Source organism: Capricornis sumatraensis, chromosome 10, assembly GCF_032405125.1.
Source record: "Capricornis sumatraensis isolate serow.1 chromosome 10, serow.2, whole genome shotgun sequence".
Lineage (NCBI taxonomy): Eukaryota > Metazoa > Chordata > Mammalia > Artiodactyla > Bovidae > Capricornis > Capricornis sumatraensis.
This window is the reverse complement of record NC_091078.1, coordinates 18,792,367-18,817,748: the sequence shown is the minus strand read 5'-3', so window position 1 is coordinate 18,817,748 and position 25,382 is coordinate 18,792,367. Positions and strand designations below refer to the sequence as shown.

The 25,382-nt window shown below is 50.7% G+C and overlaps 1 protein-coding gene across 1 annotated transcript in view; it reads right to left on the bottom strand.

The window, feature by feature from the left end:
- The window catches only part of LRRC20 (leucine rich repeat containing 20), a 72,024-nt gene extending 47,375 nt beyond the window's left edge, over positions 1-24,649 (bottom strand). Inside the window, exons 1-2 of the mRNA XM_068982806.1 lie at positions 24,604-24,649; positions 18,553-18,697 (exon numbers count right to left, since the gene is read on the bottom strand). Coding sequence (XP_068838907.1) covers positions 18,553-18,634 — 82 coding nt within the window. The 5' untranslated portion in view covers positions 18,635-18,697; positions 24,604-24,649. The remainder of the gene's footprint in view (positions 1-18,552; positions 18,698-24,603) is intronic.
- Between the last annotated feature and the right edge of the window lie 733 nt (positions 24,650-25,382).

Here is a 25,382-nt window from a genome sequence, read left to right as displayed (position 1 = left end):
AGGCAAGACCCTTTGGTTCTTATGCCCTTGGTGTGTGTCTCAGGTAAATGCCAAGGTTGGAGCTGATCCACTCTGAGACCCCTCATGGCTGCCATTGTGAAATCTAGCTGGTGGTTGTCAGACTTGGTGACACACTGAGCCAGTCACCTGGGGAGCTTTACAGACTCTTGATATCTTAGTCTCATTCGCAGAGATTTTAACTTAAAAAGTGTGAGCTGGGGCTTGGGGATCAGGGGTTCTCAAGCTCCCCTGGTGATCCTAACACACAGCCAGGGTAGAGAACTCTGCACTACACAATTACCTCTCAAACTTTACTGTGCTGACAGATTACGCAGGGTTTCTATTAGGATAAGGCTTCTGATGGTGAGGTCTGTGTCGGGACCTGAGATCCTGTATTTCTACCAGGCAGGTCCAAGGACCACTCTCAGTAGCAAGGACTAGTCCAATGCAGTGGTTCTCAAAGTGGGGCCCCTAGACCACAGCATCTCCCCAGAATCCATTGTGAATATACATTCTCAGTCCCCACTCCAGACCTACAGAATCAGAAGCTCTCGGGGCAGGGCCCAGCCCTCTGTGTGTGTGTGTTGCAAGATGTTTATTTACTATTATTATTGTTATCACTGATCACCTACTGGCGGTTTTTAAATTTTATTTATTTTTGGTTGTGCTGGGTCTTCACTATAGTTGCGACAAGCGGGGGCTACTCTCCCCTTGCAGTGCGCCAGCTTCTCATGGAGGTGCCTTCTCTTGTGGCAGAGCACAGCCTTCAGTAGCTGCAGCGCACAGGCTCAGTAGTTATGGTTCCCAGGCTCTAGAGCATGGGCTCAACAGGTGCGGCGCACGAGCTTAGCTGCTCAGCGGCATGTGGGATCTTCCCAGATATGGGATCAAACCTATGTCTCCTGCATTGGTAGGCGGATTCTTTACCACTGAGCCACACAGGGAAGCCCCATCTGTGTTTTAACCAGCTCTCCAACTTGAGTTTGAGAATCACCCTGGCTTAGAGAGACCGGGCTGCCCCCAGCTATTGTTTCCTGGCCCTGATGGATGGTGATGGAGGTGACCAAGTCACATTCACTAAGTGCTGCCTGGTCTGTGCCTGCGCAGGGGCTTTAAGTTGCTCACAGGGGTGCCTCCCGCTTCTCATCAGATTGGGGGATTTCAAGACAGAGCCACTGTCTCTTCATCCTTCTCTCTTGCCTGTTCATATTTCTGACTCTGACAGAGACACAGGTGACCTCTGGTGTAAAAGCAGCTGGGCGGGGCTCAGGAGGCCCACATTCTCACCCCAGGCCCCCTGCTATTAGCCGTGGGGTCTCAGGGAAAGACTTCTCCAGGGGCCTTGTTTTATCTTCTGTAAATGAGAGTTTAGACCATGGGATCTGGGGAGTCTCCACCAGGCTGGACATTCTGTGACTCTATAAGTCTACTGAACAAAGACCTTTGGCCAGTGCTCCTGTCAAAGAGGAGAGGCTGCAAGCTGCAGCTAAGTGTTCCAGAATTGTCCGTGCCTTAGAACATGCTGGAACATGTACTATAACAGGGGGATCTGAGGTTCAAGTCACCCAGGCCCATGAGTAGAGAGCTGGGATTTGAACCAAGAAACCCAACTCCAAAAGCCCATGGTCTTTCCACAACACTACATCGCATCAGAGTACACCACACCACCCTCTCTCCTACCACGGTCAGAAGATAGTCCTAAAAAAGGTAACACAGGGATTTCCCTGGTGATCCAGTGGTTAAGACTCCGCACTTCATTGCAGGAGGCATGGGTGCAAACCCTGGTCAGGGAACTAAGATTCCACATGCCTCATGGTATGGCCAAAAACAACCCAAAGGTAATGTAATAATAGCTTACCCTTATGCGGCACACCTATATGCTTGAGACTTTAAATAGTTGACACAGTTTGTCCACTTTAATCTTCACAGCAACCCCATGAAGAAGGTAGTATTAAGCTCATTCTCATTTCATCATTGTAGCGTGTGGGTTAGTCGCCCAGTTGTGTCTGACTCTTTGTAACCCCATGGACTGTAAGCTGCCAGGATGCTCTGCCCATGGGATTCTCCAGGCAAGAATACTGGAGTGGGTTGTCATTTCCTCCTCCAGGCATCATTGTAGAAACAGGGGCGAAACAGAAGAGCTGCAATGTGGCCCCAGGCAGTCTACCCTGAGAGAGCTCAGTTTAGCAGAACAACACATGGGATGATGTGAAGAACTCAAACCAGAGGCCCTCGGTGGCAGGAGATTCTCATTCAGGAGGCTGGTATAGAGAAACCCATATTAAAAAGTAGAGACGTTACTTTGCTGACAAAGGTCTGTCTAGTCAAAGTTATGGCTTTTACAGTAGTCATGTATGGATGTGAGAGTTGGACTATAAAGACAGCTGAGTGCCAAAGAATTGATGCTTTTGAACTGTGGTGTTGGAGAATACTCTTGAGAGTCCCTTGGACTGCAAGGAGATCCAACCAGTCCATCCTAAAGGAGATCAGTCCTGGGTGTTCATTGGAAGGACTGATGAAACTCCAGTACTCCAATGGCCACGTGATGCAAAGAACTGACTCACTGGAAAAGACCCTGATGCTGGGAAAGATTGAAGGCAGGAGGAGAAGGGGATGACAGAGGATGAGATGGTTGGATGGCATCACTGACTCAATGGATATGAGTTTGAGCAGGCTCCAGGAGTTGGTGATGGACAGGCAGGCCCAGCGTGCTGCAGTCCAAGGAGTTGCAGAGTCAGACATGACTGAGTGACTGAACTGAACTGATAAAGAAAACAGATTTTTCTGAAACATGAAAATGAAAACTTAGACATGGGCCTGCTGGGAAGAGTCAGCACTCCATCCAGAAGATCAAACTCCAGCACCTCCACATGTATTCAGGGGCTGGGGCTAGAACCTGGCATCCTGGTGTAAGAAGCAAAGGGCTGCCAGCCTCTGAAACACCGTTTGGTCTCTAAAGCTAGGAGGTGCGGGATGCAGAGAGCAGGCAAAACAAGTCATCAAGGACTGGCATCAATGCACCACTGCACACAATTAGGCTGCATCCTGTTATCTGCACACACCATTGACGCCTAACTAGCTGTAGAAGGTTTAAGACAAAAAGGAGCCCTGGACAACTGCCTCCTGGCAAAGCCCCTTCTCCAGAGACAACCACTTCAGGCATTTTCGGGGATTTTGCTGGTGTTTAATTGCCAGTCCCTAGAGCAGCCTTTTCCTGGCCTTTCCCCATCTGTCTCATGCCACCTGGAAAGGAAAGGTCACAGGAGAGCTCACAGTAATTGCAGAAGTCCAGAAAATCCCACTTCAATAGCGGTTATAATGGGCCCTGGCAGGGAGTTAGACAGAGAAGGGCAGAAAGGTACTCAGGAAAGGGGTAAGGTGCAAAGCATCTTCTGGGCACAGGGGGAGACCACTGTACCTGAACATGACCATGGGCTTGTTGTTTCCTCTATGTACTTTACAGATCTCTGTATTAGGTGACAGTTTTACATTACTTCTTACAACTATCCTCAGTTTAAAGAAAGCAACCTCCCTAACATCCAGCTACCCATGGGGAACAGGCTAAGGAGGCTGGGTTGGTGGAGATCTCTCTTGATGGGAATGGGGGAATGGGGTAAAATCCTGAAGGGCCAAGCCCAGAAGGGCTACCGCAGAGCTAGTCGACAGCCCAACCACAAACACGGCGCACGTGAGACTCTGGAGCTCAGAGGTGCTTTCTCCTTGACCTCCTGCAGGAGTCCCAGCCTCTCTGGGACATGATGGGACTGCAGAGTGTCTGCCTCCCAAAACAAAGCTGAGCTTTTGGCCCCCAGCCAGTAGCCATCATAGCCAACAGTCGAGAGATGCTCCAACCACACAAGAACAGCTAGAGACGTAAAGAAGGAAGAGGTGCCTGAGAGCTCCCTCTTCCTCCACATCCAAACTGAGGCTTTTTGGGGGGGGCTGAGGCTTCCGTGCTATGGGGTCTCAGGGAAGTTACTTAGCCCCAGCTTCAGTTTCCCCTTCCATAAAGTGAGAACAAAAATTCACACAAAATCCTCTACATGCAAGTTCACAGCAGCATCACTTGCAATAGTAGAAGGAGCTCAAAAAAGTAGAAGTAGCTCAAATGCATATCAACTGAGGAATGGATCAGCAAAAGGTGATAGGTCCACACACTGGACTATCACTTGGCCTTAAAAAGGAATGAAGTACCGATACAACAAGATGAATCCCGGGACTTTCCTGGTGGCTCAGTGGGTAAGAATCTGCCTGCCAATGCAGGGAACAGGGTTCAATCCCTGGTCCGGGAAGATTCCACATGCCGCGGAGCAACTAGGCCTGTGTGCCACCACTCCTGAGACGGTGCTCTAGAGGCCGCAAGCCACAGCTACTAAGCCCACGTGCTACAACTACTGAAGCCTGGAACCTAGGGCCCGTGCTCCGCAACCGGAGAAGCCACTTCAGTGAGAAGCCCAACACCGCAACCAAGAGCAGTCCCCGCTTGTCCCAACTAGAGAAAGCCTGCCCACGGCAACGAAGACCCAGCACGGCCAGAAAAAAAAAAAGGATGAACCTCAAAAAAATTATGGTAATGAAGGAAACCAATCACAAGAGGCCATATACTGGATGCCTCTCTTTACATAAAACGTCTAGGATAAGCAAGTCCACAGAGACAAAAGGAGACTGGGGGCTGCCAGGGGCTGAGGGAGGCTCGAGAAATCTGGAGTAATTGCTTAGCGATACAGGGTTCCCTTCTGGGTGATGAATATATTCCAAAATTGATCAAGGCGATGGTTATACAACCTGCGAATATATTAAAAGCCACAGAATGTTACACTTTAAAACGGTGAATGTTGTGATATGTGAATTATCCTTCAATTAAAAAAAAAAGTGAGGACAAGATGATCTATCTAACCAACGGGGTTGTTCTGAGCATGAAAGAAAATGTCCACAAGGGGCCAAGCACAGCATGGCAGGCAGTGTGTACTCAGTAAACAAGAGATGCTGTTACAAGGCTGCAAAGACATTGTTTTGATGTGAGAATTCATTACCAGGAAATGCTTCAGCTCTGTTGCTCCTTGAAGTAGGAAGAAGGCCCCTGGCAGTCCCTTATTCCAAAAACCTCACAGCAAAGAGACAACTATGTGTGTTATTGTGGAATCTGGGACTTGCCAAAACAATTCCTGTTTCTTCCTGGCAAACCAGCTAATCGCTTAAAAAAAAAAATCCTGTATTTAATTAAACCCAAAAGTTAATACCACACAGAATACAACCAAGTGATGCACAGTCACTGACTCGAGATATTAAATTACTTTGTTCAATCAATGAGTCATCACTAACATGCAGAACGAAAGGGGAGAGAAACAGGAGCCACACTGATGCCAACAGCGTGGCCACCAACAGCCCTGAGGCGATCACAGCCAGGCTGAGCGGAGGTCCGGTGCTGAGTCCAACTTTGGAGAGGCAGGCCCTGAGGTCTTCTACAAAAACAACAGCAGGCAACACTGACTAAGCATCACCTCATTTGATCCTGACAACAACCTCTGAGGAAGGGCAGTACTGTCAGTCCCCTTTTGCAGGTAAGGAAACTAAGGCCCAGAGAGGTTAAGAATGCACTCAAGGTCACACAGTAAGTAAGTAATGATGGGGTGGAGCTTGGCTTCCTCTCAAGGACATCTCCCTGCAGAGTGAGTCTGGAGAACTGGATTCTGATCTTCTGTTGCTCTTAACTCATCAAATGACCTTGGGCAGGCCACTCTTGGAGTTTAATCTCCTTTTGTGTAAAATACAGAGAATGAACTCAGCCCATCTCTCTCCAAGGTGGGAATGTTCAAATCTGGCAACAAAATAACAGACTTCTCAAGTTGTAATGTGCCCATGGGTCACCTGGAGATCTTGCCATGATGTTGGTTCTGAGTCAGGAGGTCTGGGATGAGGCCTAAGGATATGCATCTCTAACAAGCCCCCCCAGGGATGCTGATGCTGCTGGTCCTCAGACCACACTTTGAGAAGGATGTGGATGGTGATCACTGTGCAAATAACAATCAGACACATAGCGAGAAAGTCCGATTTCAATTTCTCAGTCCTCCAGGCCTTGCTTTTGTTGTTCAGTCGCTAAATTGTGTCTGACTCTTTGCAACCCCATGGACTGCAGCACACCAGGGCTCTCTGTCCTTCACCATCTCCCAGAGTTTGCTCAAACTCATGTCCACTGAGTCGGTGATGCCATCCAACCATCTCATCCTCTGTCGTCCCCTTCTCCTCCTGCCCTCAATCTTTTCTAGCATCAGGGTCTTTTCAAATGAGTCAGCTCTTCACATCAGGTGGCCAAAGTATTGGAGCTTCAGCTTCAGCATCAGTCCTTCCAATGAATATTCAGGGTTGATTTCCTTTAGGATTGACTGGTTTGATCTCCTTGCAGTTCAAGGGACTCTCAAGAGTCTTCTCCAGCACCACAATTTGAAAGCATTAATTCTTGGCATTCAGCCTTCTTTCTGGTCCAGCTCTCACATCCATACATGATTACTGGAAGTCCCTGCTTTACCTCCTGTTTAGTGAGGAGGCAGATTCAAGCCTAACCTAAGATTTCACAACAGAGCTGCATTTTAATATTTGTTTTTATGGTTATCAACATTAATGAAAAATTATGTTGACTTTTCATTTATACTGACTCAAGTTCTTTTTAAATTAATATATAAGCTAAATTTATTTAAAGAAAACTGTTAATCCTGGCAAAGCAATAAAGCTATATTCTTTTCTACTTCGCCCTCCCCCAAAAAGAAAGATGTTAAGTAATAATAATCATAGTTTATACTCTTACAGCACTGAGCATACGCCAACCACCATTCTAAACATTCATGGGCATTACACAATTTTCATCTTCACAACTCTAGAAAGCAAGGACCTTTCAGAGATAAGAAAACTGGGACTTAGATCAGACTTAACTTGATCAGAGAGATCAAGTAACTTGTCCGAGGTCACACAGCTAATGAGTGGGCTGAGCCAGTCTTCAAACCAAGGCAGCCTGACTTGAGAGTCAATCGCGTTGCTCCACCTATGACTAAGAGTACAGCTGGCCCTCTGACACGGTCGAAACCATGACCATCACATGTACATGTTTAAAGGGACGTAGACACTTGTTCCTTGCAGGCAGGGGCAGTGTCCTTTGCCCTCCCAGCCTCCTCAACACCCCCAGTGTCCAGCACATTGCCTAGCCCACAGGAAGAGTCAGTGCACGTTCCAGAAGATATTCCCCTGATCTGCATTACTGGCAGAGGAGATCTGACAGTACTCTTACTATAGCTGAAGCTGCTGGCTACAGGGCAAGAGCTCACGTGTGCGTTTGGGCCTCTCCACGGGTGATGAGATGCCGGACGACTCAGCTTGGAGCTGGCTTCTGAGCAGAGCAGAGGACAAGAGGGCCGCAGCTGACAGCAAGGGAGACTGCACTTACCCAACAAAAGCAGTGCCCTGGGCACGGCACAGCAGCAGTTATTGACTGACTAGCCTTTAATAATGCCTTTTCTCCTCCTCAAACAATCTCTCAGGCTTGAAATAATAAGGAATCCTACCCTGGAAGGAATGCTTTCTCGGAGCAGTAAGTAGGCTTCCTGAGGTCACAGCTAGACAATGAATAGACCCAGGAAGTGGCAGCAATTGTCTCCATGTGCATGGCATCTGACTCTGCCAAACACCAGTGCCGGCTGCCAGTTCCAACCCCGCCATGATCACCCACCTGCCAGTCCTTGACTTCACTCATCGCCCAGACACGGCCCATGGCATTCCACAGTCTAGAATGCCCTTCCCTCTCCTCTCTGCCTCCAAAGATTCTCCTCCCAACCCAGCCCCACCTCCTCCAGGAAGGGTGCCCCAGCCTCCTCACCTCCAGCCTCAGGACACTGCCTGAGTGCTTAAGCCAGACCATCTTCTCCCAACTGGTAAACATCAGCAGACTTGCCTTCAGGATCCGTGAGCAGTGAACTTGACTGGAGGAGGATGTGTCCGCCTGCTGACGACCCCTCGGGCCCAGCACAGAGCTGGGCAAACACTTCTGGACCTAACCATACCCCTCACCACCAGGAAGCTTTGTTGTGAGATCCCCCCTTTATAAAATGGGGGTTCAAATACCCTTTCAGGGAATGAAGAAAAGAATGAGCTAATATCTGTTGAGGCTTTGAACTCATGGTAAGAACCATCCTGTCAGAGGCAAAGATGTGATTATTCTATTATGGTTTTACAGTTAGCTGAAAGAAACCAGCTCATTTAACCCTGAAATCCATCCTGACCATGACCATGGCTGCTTTCTCACGGAGGAATCTATCTCCCTGCCCTCCACACCCTGCCCCTGGCCCTCCAGCCCTATCACCTGAATACCTTTCTCCATTCAAGAACCTGCAGGCCTCCCCAGCCACACAGGATGAACCCAATCTCTGCAGCCTGGCATTCCCACCAAGGGATCCAGGTCCAACCTCCCCTCTCAGGTACTCTGCTTGGGACTCTACTGCCACCCTCCACCTGACCCAGACTGTTTTTGGCAAACTCCCTTTATTTTCCCACCTCTGCATTTCCGCTGCTTTTGTTCCCATTAAATAGAATGTGCTCCCCTACTCTCAAAATCCTTCTTTCCCATCAACACCATGTTACAAGGTCTTGTCTAAATGTCACCTCTCCAAGAAGCCTCTGCCCATGTCCTCACGTGATGGAACCGCTCCTGCCCGTAAGTTCCCGTTGTGTGTCTGCGCCTCTCTCAGGGCACCTCGTCTATCTTTTGTGGGAATGACTAACATGCATGTCTCACTCTTCCTGGCTGGGTGGAGGGCTCCTTGAGAGCAAGGATTAATGAGATCCCACTGAGGCAGGCGAGGCCAACAGACCCAAGTTCAAACTCCAGCGTAAGATTTGCTGGCTGTGAGAATCCAGGTAAAACCACTGCAGCTCTCAGAGCCTCAGTTTCCCCTTTCTATGAGTGATGTGAAAACACCACCCGTCCAGAGTTGTTGAGAATATCAGATGCAATCATTTATGTGACAAAGATCTCCTGCGTTATCTAGTACATGCTAGGGGAAATACAGCGGTGAGCAAGACAGAGTCCCTGGCCTCAAGGAGCTTACACACCAGTCTGGGGAGAAGAGGGGTAAATACAGTGGCAAATACTGAAAGAATGTCAGGCAGTGACACTGCTCTCAAAAAAAAATAAACCGGTGTAGTGGGAGAGCAGGTAACTGAGACAGAGCCAAGGGCAGCAACCTCATTGGGGTGGTCAAGGAGGGCTTCTTGGAGGAAGCGGCATTTAGCTGAGATAAGAATTAAAAAGAAGAAGCAGGGCATGCAAAGATCTAGGCAAAGGATGATCCAAGTAGCAAGACCAGCAAGTGCATAGAATAATGCTACATCTGCTATAGCTCAGTAATCAGCCCCCTCCTCCTCCTCTCACCTTTCCATCCTCTGCAGAGCGTTACACAGACAGATACACAGTGAACACATGTTGCCAAAATGAACTTGACAGAATTATAAAATTCTGGGAACAAACTGGAGCATGACAAAAATATGCATCCTAACAAAACACAGTCAACCATGATGAGGCAAACGCCAATTAGGCAGCTCATAATTAAACAGCTCTGAATAAACTACAATTTCCTAACATCGAAAGGCAAACACGGACCACTCATTTCAGCCTGGGTCACCACACTTACAGCTAGGGATGTGTCAGGGCTCCATTCCAACAGGACTGGCTTGGCCAGGCCCCTGCCTCGCCTCTCCCAATTTCCAGCTGTCTTGTCAGCCAGAGCCATGCTTGCATTTCTGAAAGCATTTCATTTTAATAATGTCCTCAACCTTGCTAAATCACCTCCCCAAGTCTAAAAATTGAGTAACGCAAGCTTTTGATGCCACAAAATTATCTATTTGATTATCCTTCCGAGCAGAACATTTTCGTTTTTTTACCAACGTACATTTTTTTAAAGCTGCATAATTATCCACGTGGTTTCAAAGGATATTCCTCTTTGTCTTCAAAAAAATGCATTTCCCAGTGCCAAGGACACAGGGCAGCTAGGCAGCCTGTTTAACCACCTGCTTCTTAGGACGCCTCCTGGTCTGTCCTGGTAGGAGGGATGGCAGATACACTGGGGCTGTCAGGGACACCAGAAGTAGGGCCTCTCTGGGACAGCAGCATTTCTACCCTTACTTCCCTGCTATATGCTTCTCCAGCAGTGTCTCTTGGGGACCTCGACTCATCAGAGTCCCCTTATCCACCCAAATGGCCCGAGTGTCCCTGTTTCAGTTACATCATGACCATCTATGCCCTCCACAACCAGTCGGCTGCCAGCCTCGTTCACAGCCTCTCCTTCCTTACACCCTCCTGCCAGTTCCCTCTCTCAGGTCAAGACCACACCAGGACAGGCCCAGCCATGGTAAATGCCTCTTCCTTGCTATCCCTTCCACAATCTCACATCCATCCTATGCCCTGCAGTGCTCCACTGGAATCCAGCCCGGATCACCTCATGCCACTCCCTGCTCAGAACCTGCCAGGGCCCCCCCACTGCTGCTCAGACCAGCAGATGGAGCCCCCATCTAACTTACTGAGCTCAGATGCCAAGTGTAACACTAGTGTTTTTGAAGGGACATGTTTCCTACAATCAGGGTGTGTTCTCCACAAGCCAGCAACATTACCTGGTCCCCAACCATCAAAATAGTCCGCCCCAGGCTGCAAGTGAACACAAGGGTAAGAACGTGGGCTCTGCAGTCTCAGCGCCTGGCGCAAGTCCCCAGACTTGCAGAAGTTGCTTAGCTTTTCTGTGCCTCAGTTTCCTCCTGTGGAAAATGGGGACAATAACAGCAGTTACCTCCTAGGCTGAGTGACAATTAAATTACAGGGCGGCTGTGAGGACTGAACGAGCTGTGGGTATTAAATTCTTGTAAGTAAGTTCAGGGGTTCTCCTGGTGGTTCGTTAAGACTCCACGCTTCTGCTGCGGGGAGTATGGGTTCAATCCCTGGTTAGAGAACTAAAATCTGGCATGTACCACCACGCAACCAGAAAAAAACCCCAAAATACACAGAAGCTTGCTGTTAATTTGTCATGAGTCATTATGACCCTGAAGATCACTTTTCAGGCTCTCTTTAGAACTTAACCCCTGGGTAAGATAGAAACGTCACTGGAGGAATAGTCGAGGTGGCATTCGATGCCTTCTGAGATCGAAGGCACCCTCTACCTCCCTCCCCGCTCAGCTCCCTTGGCTTTCCCGTGTCTCAGTCTTGCTATTCTCATCGCCAGCACCCACCTGCATGCCGCCCCACCTGTGCTCAGACACACTCACTGAGACTGCCCCTCTCCTCACTCCCGTCCCACACCTACAGCCCTAAACCTGCTCCATCCGTTAGGTGCAGCTGAAATGCTGCTTTTTCTGTGCAACCCCCTCAGCACGCATGCTAAATCATCGCCCAGTGTGTACACGTCTCAAGACAGTAGAAGGGGAACTCGTCCTTATTTAGTTCACTTTAGGTTCTGCAAGTGTTTGACCCCCCTTGCAATTGTCTGGCTGCCCAGCGGCCATCTCCAGGACTTGCGGCATCTCCACAGGTCACCACACCACCTAGGTCTCAGTGTCCCCACTGCGATGAGACCCCCACCTCCCACCAGGCTTCCCTGGAGGCCCCTCATGGCTGGACTGGCTCTCATAGCTGGGGTGGTTTCTGTAGACTGAGCAATGAACGGAAAACTGAGGGGAGAAGACTGAGCGATTTGCACCCTCGGGATGAAGGAATTCCTCCATCCATTCAGTGCATGTCTTTTGCGCACCAACACTGCGTCAGGGCAGCATCACAGCAAACAGGACTCAAGGAACAGGTGGGCTGTGCTCGAGAATGTCCACCACAGACCCCCACCCCCCGCAATCCTTATTCTCCCTCCTTCTAGAAGTCTGAGGTCTGCAGCACGGCTGGGAGGGAAGGGGTGGGGCTCTGGCCATAAGAGCTGCTTCCCCTGAGATGGGGACTCCGGGACCCGCCCCCCTCCCCGAATACAGAGCCTTGAGCCACAACTAAAGGGCTATGGGATCCTGTCCCACCACTGCTATACACTGAAACAACCTCAGGACCCAGCCTCATCTCTCGCACTCTAGAGCCAGCCAGGGTAACATCATAATTGTCCCTCTAGTTCCACAAGACGCTGTGCTGGGGGCCCAGCGGACCAGAGCACAGGATGGGAAGAAGCCTAGTCTCTCTGTTTACTCTTTGGGCCTTGTGCTTTGCGCACTAGATACATGTCATATTGTTGTTTTAGGTTAACATATATAGAATTTTAAAATTGGAGTATAATTGCTTTACAATGTTGCGTTAGTTTCTGCTGTACAGTGTGAATCAGCTATGTGTATAAATATATATCCCTCCTTCTTGAGCCTTCCTCCCACCCCTCTTAAGTGAAGTGAAAGTGTTAGTCACTCTGTGTCCAACTCTTTTGCAACCCCATGAACTATCACCTGTCAGGCTCCTCTGTCCATGGGATTCTCCAGGCAAGAATACTGGTGTGGGCTGCCAAGCCTTCCTCCAGGGGATTTTCCTTACCCAGGGATCAAACTCATGTCTCCTGAATTGCAGGCAGATTCTTTACTGTCTGAGCCACCAGGGAAGCCCACCCCTCCCCCAAGTTAAACATATACAGTTTTTTAAGTATTTCTCAGAGTGCAAACACCCAGGGAGCCACAGAATACATTTCTCTCTCCATCTTAAGAGCTGCCTTCCAAGACTAAGCTGTTCCCTTTCCCTCCACAGCCCCTTTTATATGCAAGGTTGGAGCTCCAGAAAGGCCCCCAATGAGTCCATGCCAATTTGAGCACAGAGGCAATGCCAGACTGTGGCTTGGTGCAAAAGGATAGCCAGAAACCCCTACCTGAGCCCCTCCTCGCCTGCTTGAACAGTGGGCTCAGTCCCACCCACCTGGACATGGCCCTCAGTGTCCATCTCTCTGGGTCAGTTCAGAAGCAGCCAAAATGCCACAGGCATGCTGGGCTGGGCTGACATCACTCAATCATCTCTGAAATGAGAAGGGCAGCCCAGGCCCAGGCCCTGCATTTCTGCACCACAGGTTACTGCCTTGTGCCAACTCAGTGCCAATGAAACCCGTAAGCGCTCTGAAAGCTCTATTGGCTTTCCTTTCCATACTGATTATTTACCCCTGAATGATACCCTCACACAACAACCCCCAGCAGGGTGTCGCCTCCACCCCTTTCTCTGCACTAGCACATCCTGCTGACACCAGACCTCCTGAACCCCCACCACCAGCACCCACACCCTGCTCTCTCCAGAACCCAAGGGCCAAAAACTGAAGGAGAGCAAGATCAAACTAAAGAAAGGAAAAGCTCATCACAGCAGTCGGGAGAGTGGTTACCTCTCAGGTGGGAGGGCCTTCTGGAGATTCTGGCAACGTTCCATGTCTAGACTTGAGTGGTGGTTACATGAGTCTTCATTTATAAATGTCTGCTAAACTAAGCATATATGATCTTATGAACTTTGCTACTTGTGTATACCTTTTCATAGCTTTTTTTTTTTTTTTAAGAAAAAATGATTGGGTGAAGGCCACTTAGAAAAGAAAGCCAGGGTGACCTCTCTAAACAAGAAACATTTAGTTTGAACCTTAAGGTAGGAGAAAGGCCCAGCCATGAAGAACAAGGAACAGCATCCCAACAAAGAAAGCAGCATGTGCAAAGACCCTAAGGCTGGAAGGAGTTCAGCAGTTCAAGGAACTAAAGGGTGGCCAATCTGGCTGGATATAATGAGAGGAGTCCTGAGGGGCCCAAAGTGCAGTGGGAGAAACTGGCATGTGTCAGTCACCCCCAGGTTTGTAGTACCAGCCTGGGTTTTACTCTCTGTGCAGGTGGAAGCCAATGAGAGTTTAAAAGAGAGAGAATTACAAAAGCTCAGGGCTGGAGCCCCACCTTTACAGGGAGCCTCACCTTTACAACTATGGGAGACTGGCCCATAGTTGGGGTTAGGGTGAGATCCAGAACCCCAGCTTCCTGATTTCTGATTCAGAGCCCTTCCCACAAAACAGAGCTCCCATCTTCTTCTCAGCTCACCAACCACACTCCACTTGGCGCCAATCCTGCCACAGCAGAGCTGACTGTACGGGCCATCAGGCTCAACAACTTACAGGCATGAGCTCCTAGAGCAGTGGTTCTCAGTGGAGTAGAGTTCTGCTGCCTGGGGACACTTGGTAGGGCCTGGGGACACGGTTGTCACAACTTGTGGGGGGGGGGGCAGCAGAGGAGACTACTAGCATACAGCGGGTAGAGACCAGGAAAGCTGCGAACACCCTGCAAGGCATGGGTCAGCCCCCCACCAGGCATCACCAGCCCCCAGAGTCCACAGGGCCAAGACTGAGAAACACTCACCGAGGGATATAAAGCCTTCATTTCAAATAAGTGCTGCGCCCTGAAGGGAGAAAAGCCCTCTGCTCAGGGGTGTAAAGGGGAGGGGAGGATCAGGGCCAGTTCTCAGCCTCCCAGGACCCCCTATCCAGAGAGATCAAGTCTAGAGGTGGAGTTTTAGACAGAAGGCTTCGGGTCACCCCTCACATCACAGTCTAGGAAACAGAGAGGGTAGCAGGGGCTACCCCCTCCTCCCCTGGCAAACACCCCCCCAGCCCAGCCTGCTTCCCCAGCTGAGAGGCAAGAAGTAGAGGATGGCAGGTTTGAAGCTTCCAGCCTTCATCATAAACAGACAGGCAGTCCCAGCCAGGCTGGGGGCTGCCGTATGAAAGCCGGCTCACCACTCCACGCCTTCAGAGCTGACCTGTACCCAGCTGACCCTCAGGACTCTCCAGGCCAGATGACACAGCCCCAAAACACAAGACACACCCCCCTCCTGCACGAACAGCACCAGCCGCCTGGGCTCTAGGCTGGGAGCTATAGACCCACAAGCCCTCCTGGGGCAAGAAAGACTGCTCCCACCACAAACCCTGGCTGCCTCCTCCCTCGGGGGAGCTGTGTGTGTGTGTGTGTGTGTGTGTCTGTGTCTGTGTCTGTGTCTGTGTCTGCCTCCTCCTCTTGACTGGGCACTTCTGGGGCACTTGAGTCCTCCGGGGAAGGCACATATACTACGCGCTCATTGTGTGTTGACAAAGGAGCCGGTGGCAGTGTCTGGCCCAAGGGAAGATGTTATTCCGACCTAGTGAGTGTGTACGCAGTGCTTCCTGACACTTCCCCAGCACCCTTGCTCAAGAAAGGAGCTGCCAAATCAGCTGGCTGCGGAGTCAGCTAGGACTGGAGACACAGAGTGTGAGCTGGCCTGGGCGCGGAAGCCCTTGTCGGGACCAGGTGCTCACACCCAGCGACAGCCTGGCCAAGTCCCGGGCTCAGCTGCCTGTCCCCAGGTCGGCTGGTAACAGGGTACCATCTGCTGGTGAGACAGCAGAAAAGTCGCCCAAGTGTGAGTGAGCCTGGGAGGAGAGAGGGAGGGCTGGAGGGGAGGGGGAGAAGGGTCTTGGTCTCCTCACTTGGTTATCCCACAGCACCCAGCCTAGCCCCTCAGTTCCCTGGGGATGGATCAAGTCCATGTTCATATTCATTCTGTCTGTCTGTCTGTCTGTCTGTCTCTCTCTCTCTCTCTCTCTCACACACAGACACACAGACACACAGACACACAGACACACACACACACACACACACAGATATCTAGAGACCTCTCCAGATAATACCTCCAACCCCCAGCCAGTCCCCTATAACACGCCAGGAAAAGAAAGTTCCAGATGGTAAATAGTAAGCCAGTGGTTCCCAAAATTCAAGGCAGGGAAGAATCATACAGAGTTCATGTTAACATGTAGGTCACCATGCCCACCTTCTGAGATTCCACTGTGAAAGCTCTAGAGTGGGGTCCACGGTTTGCACGTAAGCAGATATAGCCCTTGGGGGCAGCCCCTTTCTCCTTACCACCTAAGACATCTTAAACAGCCATGCAGATATTAGACTCTCATTATTTTCCTCCTTTCAAAGGACAAGGTCGGCTGACTGTGGTTCCAAAACAGTGTGAGAGGAGAGGCAGCCTAAGGAGGGAGGAGGGTTGCTTGTGTCTTCAAGCTCTCCTCTTCCTAGCCACCTCCTCCCCACAATGGGGGCAGCAGGGGCCACGGGAAAGGCAGGGCTAAGCTACTCAGAACTGTGGCTGAACCTGGCTCCAGCTCTAAACAGCTGTGTCACTAGTAGGCCACTCACACCCTCAGCCTCAGCTCCAGCATCTGTTAGACAGAGGAAGCTCCTACTTCATTTCTTTTTTCCACCTTTTTGGCATGTGGGATCTTAGTTCCCTAACAAGGAATTGAACCCACACCCCCTTTATTGGAAGGCAGAGTCTTAAACACTGGACCACCAGGGAAGTGTCAAAGCTCCTACTTCAGAAGAAAGACAGCAGAGGAGACAAGGGAAATACCCTAATGCTAGGGGACATTTAGAAACACTGCATAAAAAAGTTCCACGCTCCAGCTTCTTCATCTGTAAAATGGGGATATTAATATCACCTCTGGCTTACAGTTGTGAGAATTAAATGAGTGAAAACCAGTAAAGTGCTGACAGCGAAGCCTGGTATTTAATAACTGCTCCTACCACTTTGATGAGGGAGGCACAATTACCACCTCCATTTCATAGATGAGGAAACCAAGGCTCCAAGAGGTAAAGCAATCTGCTAAGGGAGCAAGCTAGTGGGTGGCAGAGTGGGGGTTCAAACCCAGGCCATATCAGTGGAGGAGAGCCTTGAGTACTCAGGTAAGTGCAACCACAAGAGTGACGAGCACAGGATTCCAGAGTTCCTCTCCTGAGGGCCCACAGCCCTCAGCTCCCCACGCAAAAGCTCTCCCCTTCCCCACCCTACGCAGCCCTCTGCCAGGCCTCCCTCCCAAACCAAAGGCGGTCCAGGGGCTACGACTCCATGCTCCCTATGCAGGGGGCCTGGGTTTGATCCCTGGTCAGGGAACTATATGCCACATGAAGACCGAAGATCCCAACTAAAAGCTGACACAGCCAAATAAACAAATAAATAAATAAACTTTAATAATAAATGAATATATTTTTTTAAAAAGCCAGTGGCTATCTTCAAGTCTGTTTACTGGCAGAGATGTTTCGCTCACTATTGTTCAGTTCAGCCAACACCACTATGTGCTTACAAAGTGCCGGACACCACTCTGGCTCTTGGCAGGTGGGGGACAAAAGACACAGGATCTGTGCCCTCCAGGGACACTGAATGAGTGCTCCAGAGGAGGAAGGGAGCAAGGGGTGGATCAGGTAGGGCTGAGGGCTCCCTGGAAGAGGTGGTGACCAAGCACATCTTGAAGGCTGAGTATCCCTCTACTTTCTGGGCCACCACCCCCTGCCCTAAGACCCTCAGAGACACCTGACCAAAGGCTGCTAGCAGAAACACTCCACCTTCCCAATCTCTCAGACAGTAACTCTCTTGGAAATGCTCCTCCATGAGACGGAGAGACAGACAGACACAAGTACACACATGCCTACCTGCTGGTGAAATTCCTCTCTGTGTGCCAAAGGCCCAACTTAAATCCCAATCCAGCTACTTGTACAATCATCCCCTGGGCAGGTCTGCACTCACCTCCTCTGTGTTCCTGCCACACACCTGTGACTCTAAGGGGGCACTTACATCCCAGCGGGTCACACACACAGATCACACACACGCATGTTTATATATGGTGGAAAGTAAATAAATATCTGAAAGTGAATGTGTTAGTCACTCAGTCGTGTCCGACTCTTTGCAACACCATGGACTATAGCCCGCTAGGCTCCTCTGTCCATGGGATTCTCCAGCCAAGAGTACTGGAGTAGATTGCCATTCCCTTCTCCAGGGGGGTCTTCCTGACCCAGGGATCAAACCTAAGTCTCCTGCATTACAGGCAGATTCTTTACCATCTGGGCCACCAGAGAATCGCCAATAAATGTCTACTGAATTCAACTAAATGGGATGGTTTGCCTATGTGCTTACAGCCTCAGGGTAGCTACATGGGCTAAAATGCTATGACCAGTTCAACAATATATGACATGATTCAATTAAAACAGTGGAGTGAAAAGGTACCTCTTGGCTAGGTGACCTGGAAAAAGCCCACTTGGCCTTCCCCCCTCCATCTCCTCATCTGAAATCTGTGGCTAGTCATGCCTGGTGGGTAACATCCATCACGGGGAGGCTGTGAAGATTCAGCAAGGTCACACTCATGAGGGACCTGTGCATGTCCTGGGGCTACCTGGAGTGTCATCTACCATCACCTGGTACAAGGGCACATACATATTTGCAGGTGTCAACAGTCTGACGGCAAGCAGACGGGCTCCCAGCAGATGACACCCCTACTCAGGGTGTTCCAAACCTCTCTGATTATGACCCATAGCAAGAAACATGTCTTATCTGGGACCCCATATATACAACTGAGCACGACGACAGTAAAATCCATGGAACACTGCCCTTTATGGCGAAGGGTGCATACTGATACTGTGTCTTTCACCTTCCCCTTCTATCTCATTTCCAGCCTGATTCAATAAACCACGGAGAGGGGGCCCTGCAGCTGGAAAAGCCATGCCCTCACTCACCCAGGGTGTCGGAGCCGCTCTCCACGGTCTCGTTGACCTTCCTCGCAACTCTGGCCACGGCCTCACCCATCTTCCTCAGCATGCAGACGTGGGTATCCTATCGCCAGCCACCAGGCTGGTCTGCTGCTCTCGAAGGAACCTGCACCTGGGAAGACACAGGGCCATGAAGTGCCCACCCACAATCAGCCAAGGACCCACCCCTGACCTGCCTTTCCCGGGGACCCAGGCTGCAGGAAGTCTGCAGGGAGGGCCCCAGGCCACTCACCTCCTCCTGAGGGGCCCAGAGCCCAGGTGACATCTAGCTCAGCCTTCAGAGCGGCTGATCTGCCCATCAGCCCGGCCCTACCAGCTTCCTGGGAGGGTTAACATGTGTGACCTCGCCAAGACCTCAACCCGTGTACGGGCAGGTGTGAGGACTCTGGTGTGTGCTGGCCTGTGACTCACTGAACTGGCAGGGCAGTGGGGAGGAGGCAGGGTGCAGCCAGGTGCAAGGAGAGACACCTGTCCCTCCATCCCACAGCCTCAAAGCCCTGCCCACTGCTCCAGCTCCCAGTTCTCCTCACCCACTTTCGCCAGGCTCCTTCCACGAGCGGGAAACGGGGACACAAAATCTCTGCTGGGTCGGACCTCACCATTTGGAGAGTGGGTGGTCTCTAAGAATTCCCTCCCCATGAGGCAGTAAGGAGGGACGGTTACAGTTTTAGTCGCAGACCTAATTGTTACCCTGATGCTGAGTTTATCGGCAAGTCCCCAGGGGAAAAGAAACTAGGGGCAGGACAATGAGAGAAGGGAGATGGGATCACTGGAGAGAAGAGGCTTAAAGAAGGGTGAGGATGGGATTTCCCTGGTGGTCCGCTAGTTAATACACCGTGCTTCCACTGCTGTGGGTGTGGGTTTGATCCCTGGTCTGGGAATTAAGATCCCACATGCTGTGTGACAAAGCAAACAAGGATGAGGACATAATCAAAATGATCAAGTGTTGAAGACATAAGGGACTCAGGAAAAGCCTCCAACTCCTTTTTATTACAGAGAAGGAAACTGAGGCAGAGAGAGGGACTCAAGAAACCTGGCCAAAGTCAAACAAAGTAAGTAAATGGCAATAATCTAACTGAACTTCATATCCAGTGCTCTCTTCTTTACAAAAGTCACCTACACTGCCAGAGGCAGCACCCCATGGAGAAAATGAACTTGAGGCCAAGGTCATTGCCCTCTTTTGCTCCTGGCTCCCAATTCCAAATCCACAGACAGCTCAAGGAGCTCTGAAAGTCAAAGACAGGACAACGTGAAGGGCAGAGAGAAGGGGGTGAGGGTACTGCTCAGAGCTGCCAACAGATACCAAGGAAAAGTCCACATGAGCTTCCTGGACAGGGAGGCCCAGTCAAGCCCACTCAGCTGCTCAGGAAGTCAGTGATGAGTTCAGTGTGTGCTCGCATCTCGCCAAGGATATACACAGGCCTAATGCCCAGCTCCGGCGTTTCTTCGTTGAGAAGCCTTGGGATTCTTAACTATTCCAAGCCCCAGTTTCTTCATCTGAGTAAGAGCTCTAGTAATACCTACCACCCTGGGTTCAAATGAGGATTGAACAAAAAATACATACCTTTCTAGATCAGGGCTCAGGACACGTGAGTTACTTCCTAAACGCTAGCTGAAGGGATGAAGCAGGACACGTGCAGACATGACACCAGCACCTAATCCCAGTTAAATATCCAGATGACTCTGAACAAACAAGTCAGTGGAACTCATCTTTAAGGAATGAGGAGAACTTCTCATTGCTTCACCTCCAGGAAATCTTCCCAGATTGCCCCCACCCTCAGCACTCTCTCCTCCCTGAGTTTCAGGAGCACTTAAAGACTTAGCACAAACCTGGGTTATTTATGAGCTTTTAAAAATATACAAACTTGTCCCCCCAGTTGGCCTGCAGGCAACTTAAGACAGGGCGCAGATATATACTGTGCTTTCCCCCTGCACTTTATACCACATACTGAAGAAATGCTCAGCTGGTATCCCCCAATGGTGACATCAATCAACAGCCATCATTTGGGTTTCAAATCTAAATACAAGTCAAACAACTCTTACAACAAAGAAACTGTCCAAATAGAAGGGTCATGAGTCATAACAAGGCCAGGTAGGCAATTTGCATAAGATGTGCCAGGGTAGGTCAGTAGGGAATAGTTCAGACTAGGGCAAACTGGACTCAACACCTTCCCCCTGCTACCTTTAAGACCATCCTCTTAAGCCTGAGTCACAGCAATGCTGCTGGGAACTTGCAGACTCAGTTGAATGCCTTTATGAATGAGAATCCTGAGGACCCAAGAAGAGAGGTAAATCAGCTCGATAGAAACAAAGAAACCTCCTAACTCCCAGACTAGGTTTCTTCCGACATACCATCCTCCCTTCTTTACTCATCTCCAGTATTCCTCATCAATAATCACAAACATGTATTGAGCAAAGGTTAGGGCTTCCCTGGTAGCTCAGATGGTAAAGAGTCTGCCTGCAATGTGGGAGACCTGGGTTCGATCCCTGGGTCAGGAAGGTCTCCTGGAGAAAGAAATGGCAACTCACTCCAGTATTCTTGCCTGGAAAATCCCATGGACGGAGTAGCCTGGTGGGCTACAGTCTATGGGGTCACAACAAACAACTCCACCACTGAGCGACTAACATACACAAGGTACAGGGCGAAAGCATGTAGAGGAAGGAAATATAAGAAATAGCTCTGACTTCTGATTCTGATGAGGAAGGCTCTTCTAAGGAACATCACCAAGGCAATCCTGGCCTCACAAAAGAAGGTAAAGGGAAGGTAAATCTCCAAGCTTACTCAGGGTCTGTGCTAATCCTGGTGGGACTGGCTAGGCTGACTACTTTCAATCAGGCACTATACCTGCAATTTCTACCAGCTGCCACCAGGTGAGAGCAGCAGTGCCTTAGGTCAGAACCCATTGATAAAGACTAGTTAAATTAAAAACCTCACCAGGTGGTGGCAAGCTCAGATACCCTATAATGTGGGTCAGAGATTGGACCTCAAAGCAGGAACAGGAATAGCCTGTAAAATCTGGCTGTCAAAGCAAATGACTAGAAGAGGCCCCTTATATTCCAGAGGATGCTTTGCATACAGCACAGATATGCCCTAGACTCTCAAGAGGTTCCAACTGCCTAAAATCACTACTCCACTATCTGAGTAGGAAACTATGCTTCCTTCACCTAAAACCACCCCTCTACCAAGGGAGAATTCCTTATAAAGTCCAGCTGACAGTCCCTCTTGCAGGTCAGGTGACCAAGGCCTGTTACTCTTTGGCATAGGCAGGGCTGAGATGGGAGGGTGACAAGACCACATGCATATAAGGCCCAAGATGGGGTAAGAGGGCCACAGAATTGAAGGAAGAACGAACTTGAGATGATGAGAGTCTAGAGTGTGTCCCCAAAAGCGATCCTTCAAGGCTGCCCAACTTCGCTGAGAGCTTTCAGCACCAACCCAACCCTGGACCTCTTTGACCAAAAAGTAGCAAGAATTTATTGAGCATGTAACAGGAGCCGAAAGAAAAAGGGGTTGGCCTGGGGGTTGGGGGGCTGTGGGTGGAATAAAGCAAACTGCACTTCTTTTCTTTTTGGCTTTAAATTGTTTTAAAGAAAAATAGAGAATTGTCTGAGTCACACATGAGTGATGGAGAGAGGTATGGGCCCACTCTTCACGAAGTGTGAAGCCCCCTAGGCAGAGCCGCCCGAGGATGTGAGGGGCCCCTGACTAAACAAACAATTTGAGTCAACCAAAATCTGTATCAGCACCACCTCTCCGGCTGCCCGTTCTCATTCAGTTCCATGAAAGGAAGATCATGCTAGCCAGTGGGAGCGATCAGTGTGCAAGGCAGCACTCCTGGAACCAGACCCCAACCACAGTGTCCCAAGACAAGTCAACCCCACAGGCCCAAGTTCTGGGCTCCTTAAGACATCTGGTCAACCCCACAGGCAGGGAAAGGGGTAGCTGAAAATCAAAGTGTCCCAAAGGAGATAAATAGGACCCATCAGCCCACATAGGTCTATTCTGGGCTTGGGGTCCCAAGCACCAGAGGGCAGCCTTAGAAAATTTCAAGGAAAGTGCTCTAAAGCCTGCAGACCCTTCAGCACAAGGTCCAAACTCACACTCACACTATTGCTGACCCAGCAAAACATCCCTCTCCAACTCCTCTTTCCTCAGAGTGTGCACTATTCCTAGGAAATGTTTAATCCAACAAACGTGTCCTGGGCCCTTCTATAAGGCCCACACTGGAGGAGTAGAGGTGCAGAGACAGAACATGGGCCAGGATGAGCTACCCATCAGATAAGAGAGACTCAGCGACAAAGGGCGGAATGAGCCACATGCTAGAGGTCATGGCGCCAGCCTGAAGAGCACGTGTGCCCTCTGCCATGAGGGCACAGGGCATGGTTGGGAAGAAGGAACAGAGGCAGGGGGTGAGCAGAGGGACCCAAAATGACAAGAGAAAGAGGAAGAGAGGCAGCCAGTCTGTCCCTCAATTCCTGGGGAAGGGGGCTGGAGTCCATTCTACAAGTCTGCAGGCAACCATGGGAGTCTTTTGAGGAGAGGCAACTCATCCAACCAGAGTTTTGGGAAATTATCACTGTTGTGAGCAGTCCCAGTTGTCAGCTGGAAATACCACCCTCCTCACTGGGTTGTTTTGAGAAGTAAATGATACATAATTTTTGAGAAATCTCTGCAAAATGTTAAGCACTTCCCATCTAAGTGCTTCACTAAGACATTACTAATATGTGTTTAAAACCACTTCAGATGGTAAGTTAGGATATAATAAATGTAATGCCAGAAAGGAAGTTGTCCTGCTTTGAGAGTGCTGGCAATAGAGCCCTCTTGTATCTATAACTTGGTTTCACCTGGATACAGGTTTGGGGAGAGATGATTTTTGCTTAAACACTGACTACAGCCCTCCGACAGGGCTCCCGCCCTCATCAATGAGAATTCTACCTTATCTGAAGCCCCAAGATCTGTGCAAAGGAGCTGCTGCAACACCCCGTGCGCACCAGCTGCTCCTATATTTAGTTACTGGTGTGGTCACTTGGGAACTTTAGAGCCTGGCAGCCGCCCCGAAGGGCAACTGGAGCCTCTTGCGCCATGTGTGCAAGCTCCCCCCACCACTGGCTGCAGCGGGTCCTCTGGACCTCGCCAAGTTAAGGAGCCACTGGAGAAGTGAGAAGCACTCGGCTGGATCGGACCCAAGGAGCCCCGAAGGCCCACTCGAGGCCAGACAGAGTTGACCCACTTCTCCACCCAAGGGAAGAAGCCCGCAGGGGCGAGAACGCGACGGGCTGCCCGCCCTGGTTTTGAGCCACGGAGTTCGCAGAGCCCGGTGCACGCTTCTGTATGGGAATCTAAGCATCCTCGGGCCGCCACCTCCCAGGACTGAGGGCGGTGGCCAGGGCAGGGTCCCCAAGCCTCGCTCTAGGGGCCCGCCTCACCGCCTTCCCCACCCCCCGGCGCCCGCAGCCAATGGCTCCTCGTCGCCGGCCCTCCCTCCCTCGGCAGGCGGGGACTGGGAGGAATAAAGCCAGCAGAGGGGTAGAACGCTGGTGATCGCCGAGGGCCGGGGACTCCCGCGGTACCCCGAGGCCGAGAAGCCAGCTCTGGGACAGGCAGTTCCCCAGAGCGGAAGCAAATCCTGAAAGTGTGGCTTCAGGGACGAAATTTACAATAGCCTCTTCGAACAGGGGCGCCTCCCACGGAGAACGGAGGCCCTCTTGGAACGGCTTCCCCAGGCTCCCTATTTCCTGGTACCGCGGCGCCCGCTCCCCCGAGCCAGCTGCGGTCTAGCCGCAGTCTGCAAGCCAGAACCGGCCTGGCGCAGGGCCCCTTGGCACTGCAGAAGTCGCAACTGGTGCACCAATGCTCCTTCCACCGGGTGACTTGGGGGAGGGGAGGGTACTCTCCAGAAACAGGGACATTTCTCTCCCTCTCTCCCCCAGCCCCTCCAGCGCTTAGCCTCAGACTACGTTTACTTTACGGGGCACGAAAGTGGTGCCCGATTCTGGGCCGATCTCTGCTCCACTTACGGCGACAATGCCTCCTAGCGCCCTGCGCAGCGCAGTCACGCTCCCTCGGCCGCCGGCGGCGCCCCATGCAACAGCGGCTAGCTGAAGCCCGCCGGGAGGGGCTCGAGGGGCTGCGGGCTCTCAGCGCGCGGCCGCTTGGCCAATAGCTGTGGCAGGAGGGGCCGCGAGGCGGGAGTAGGCTGCCTTGTGCAACCAATCAGCGTGCCGTTCCCCACGCCGCGCCCGGCAGCGGTGCGCCGGGAAAGGCGGCCCGCGCGCTCGCGTCCTCAGGGTGGATCCGCTTTGTGTTCGACTTCTGGAGCAAAAACGCTCTGGATGGCCGGAGTGTAGAACCGAATGCGCAGCAGTTTCCAGGACCAATATGACTGAGTGTCCGGATTTGTTTTTCTCAAGGGAGCAGAGTTGAACTAGCCAGATCAAGGAGATGGGGACGAGGAAGCTTTTCTCGTAATGCCTTAAGGCGCCCATTCAGGTTTTTAGAGGCAATTAATTCTGGCTACTGCTAAGTTACTTCTTCCCTCTAGATCCCAATGTTCATCTCTATAAAATAGAAATTAAAATGTATAAATATCTACTTCACAGGTCATTGTGAGGATTAATACATGAAAAGTTTAGTGGGGTGCCAGGCATGATGGCTCAGGGAAGGGTGGCTGCTTCATAGACCTAAGTTTACAGAGGATTTCCCATAGATTCTTTTTTTTTTTTTAAGGCAAACCAAGACCTGGCTGCATCAGGTCTTATTGGGGCTGGAGGGATCTTCCTTGCCTCATGCAGGATCT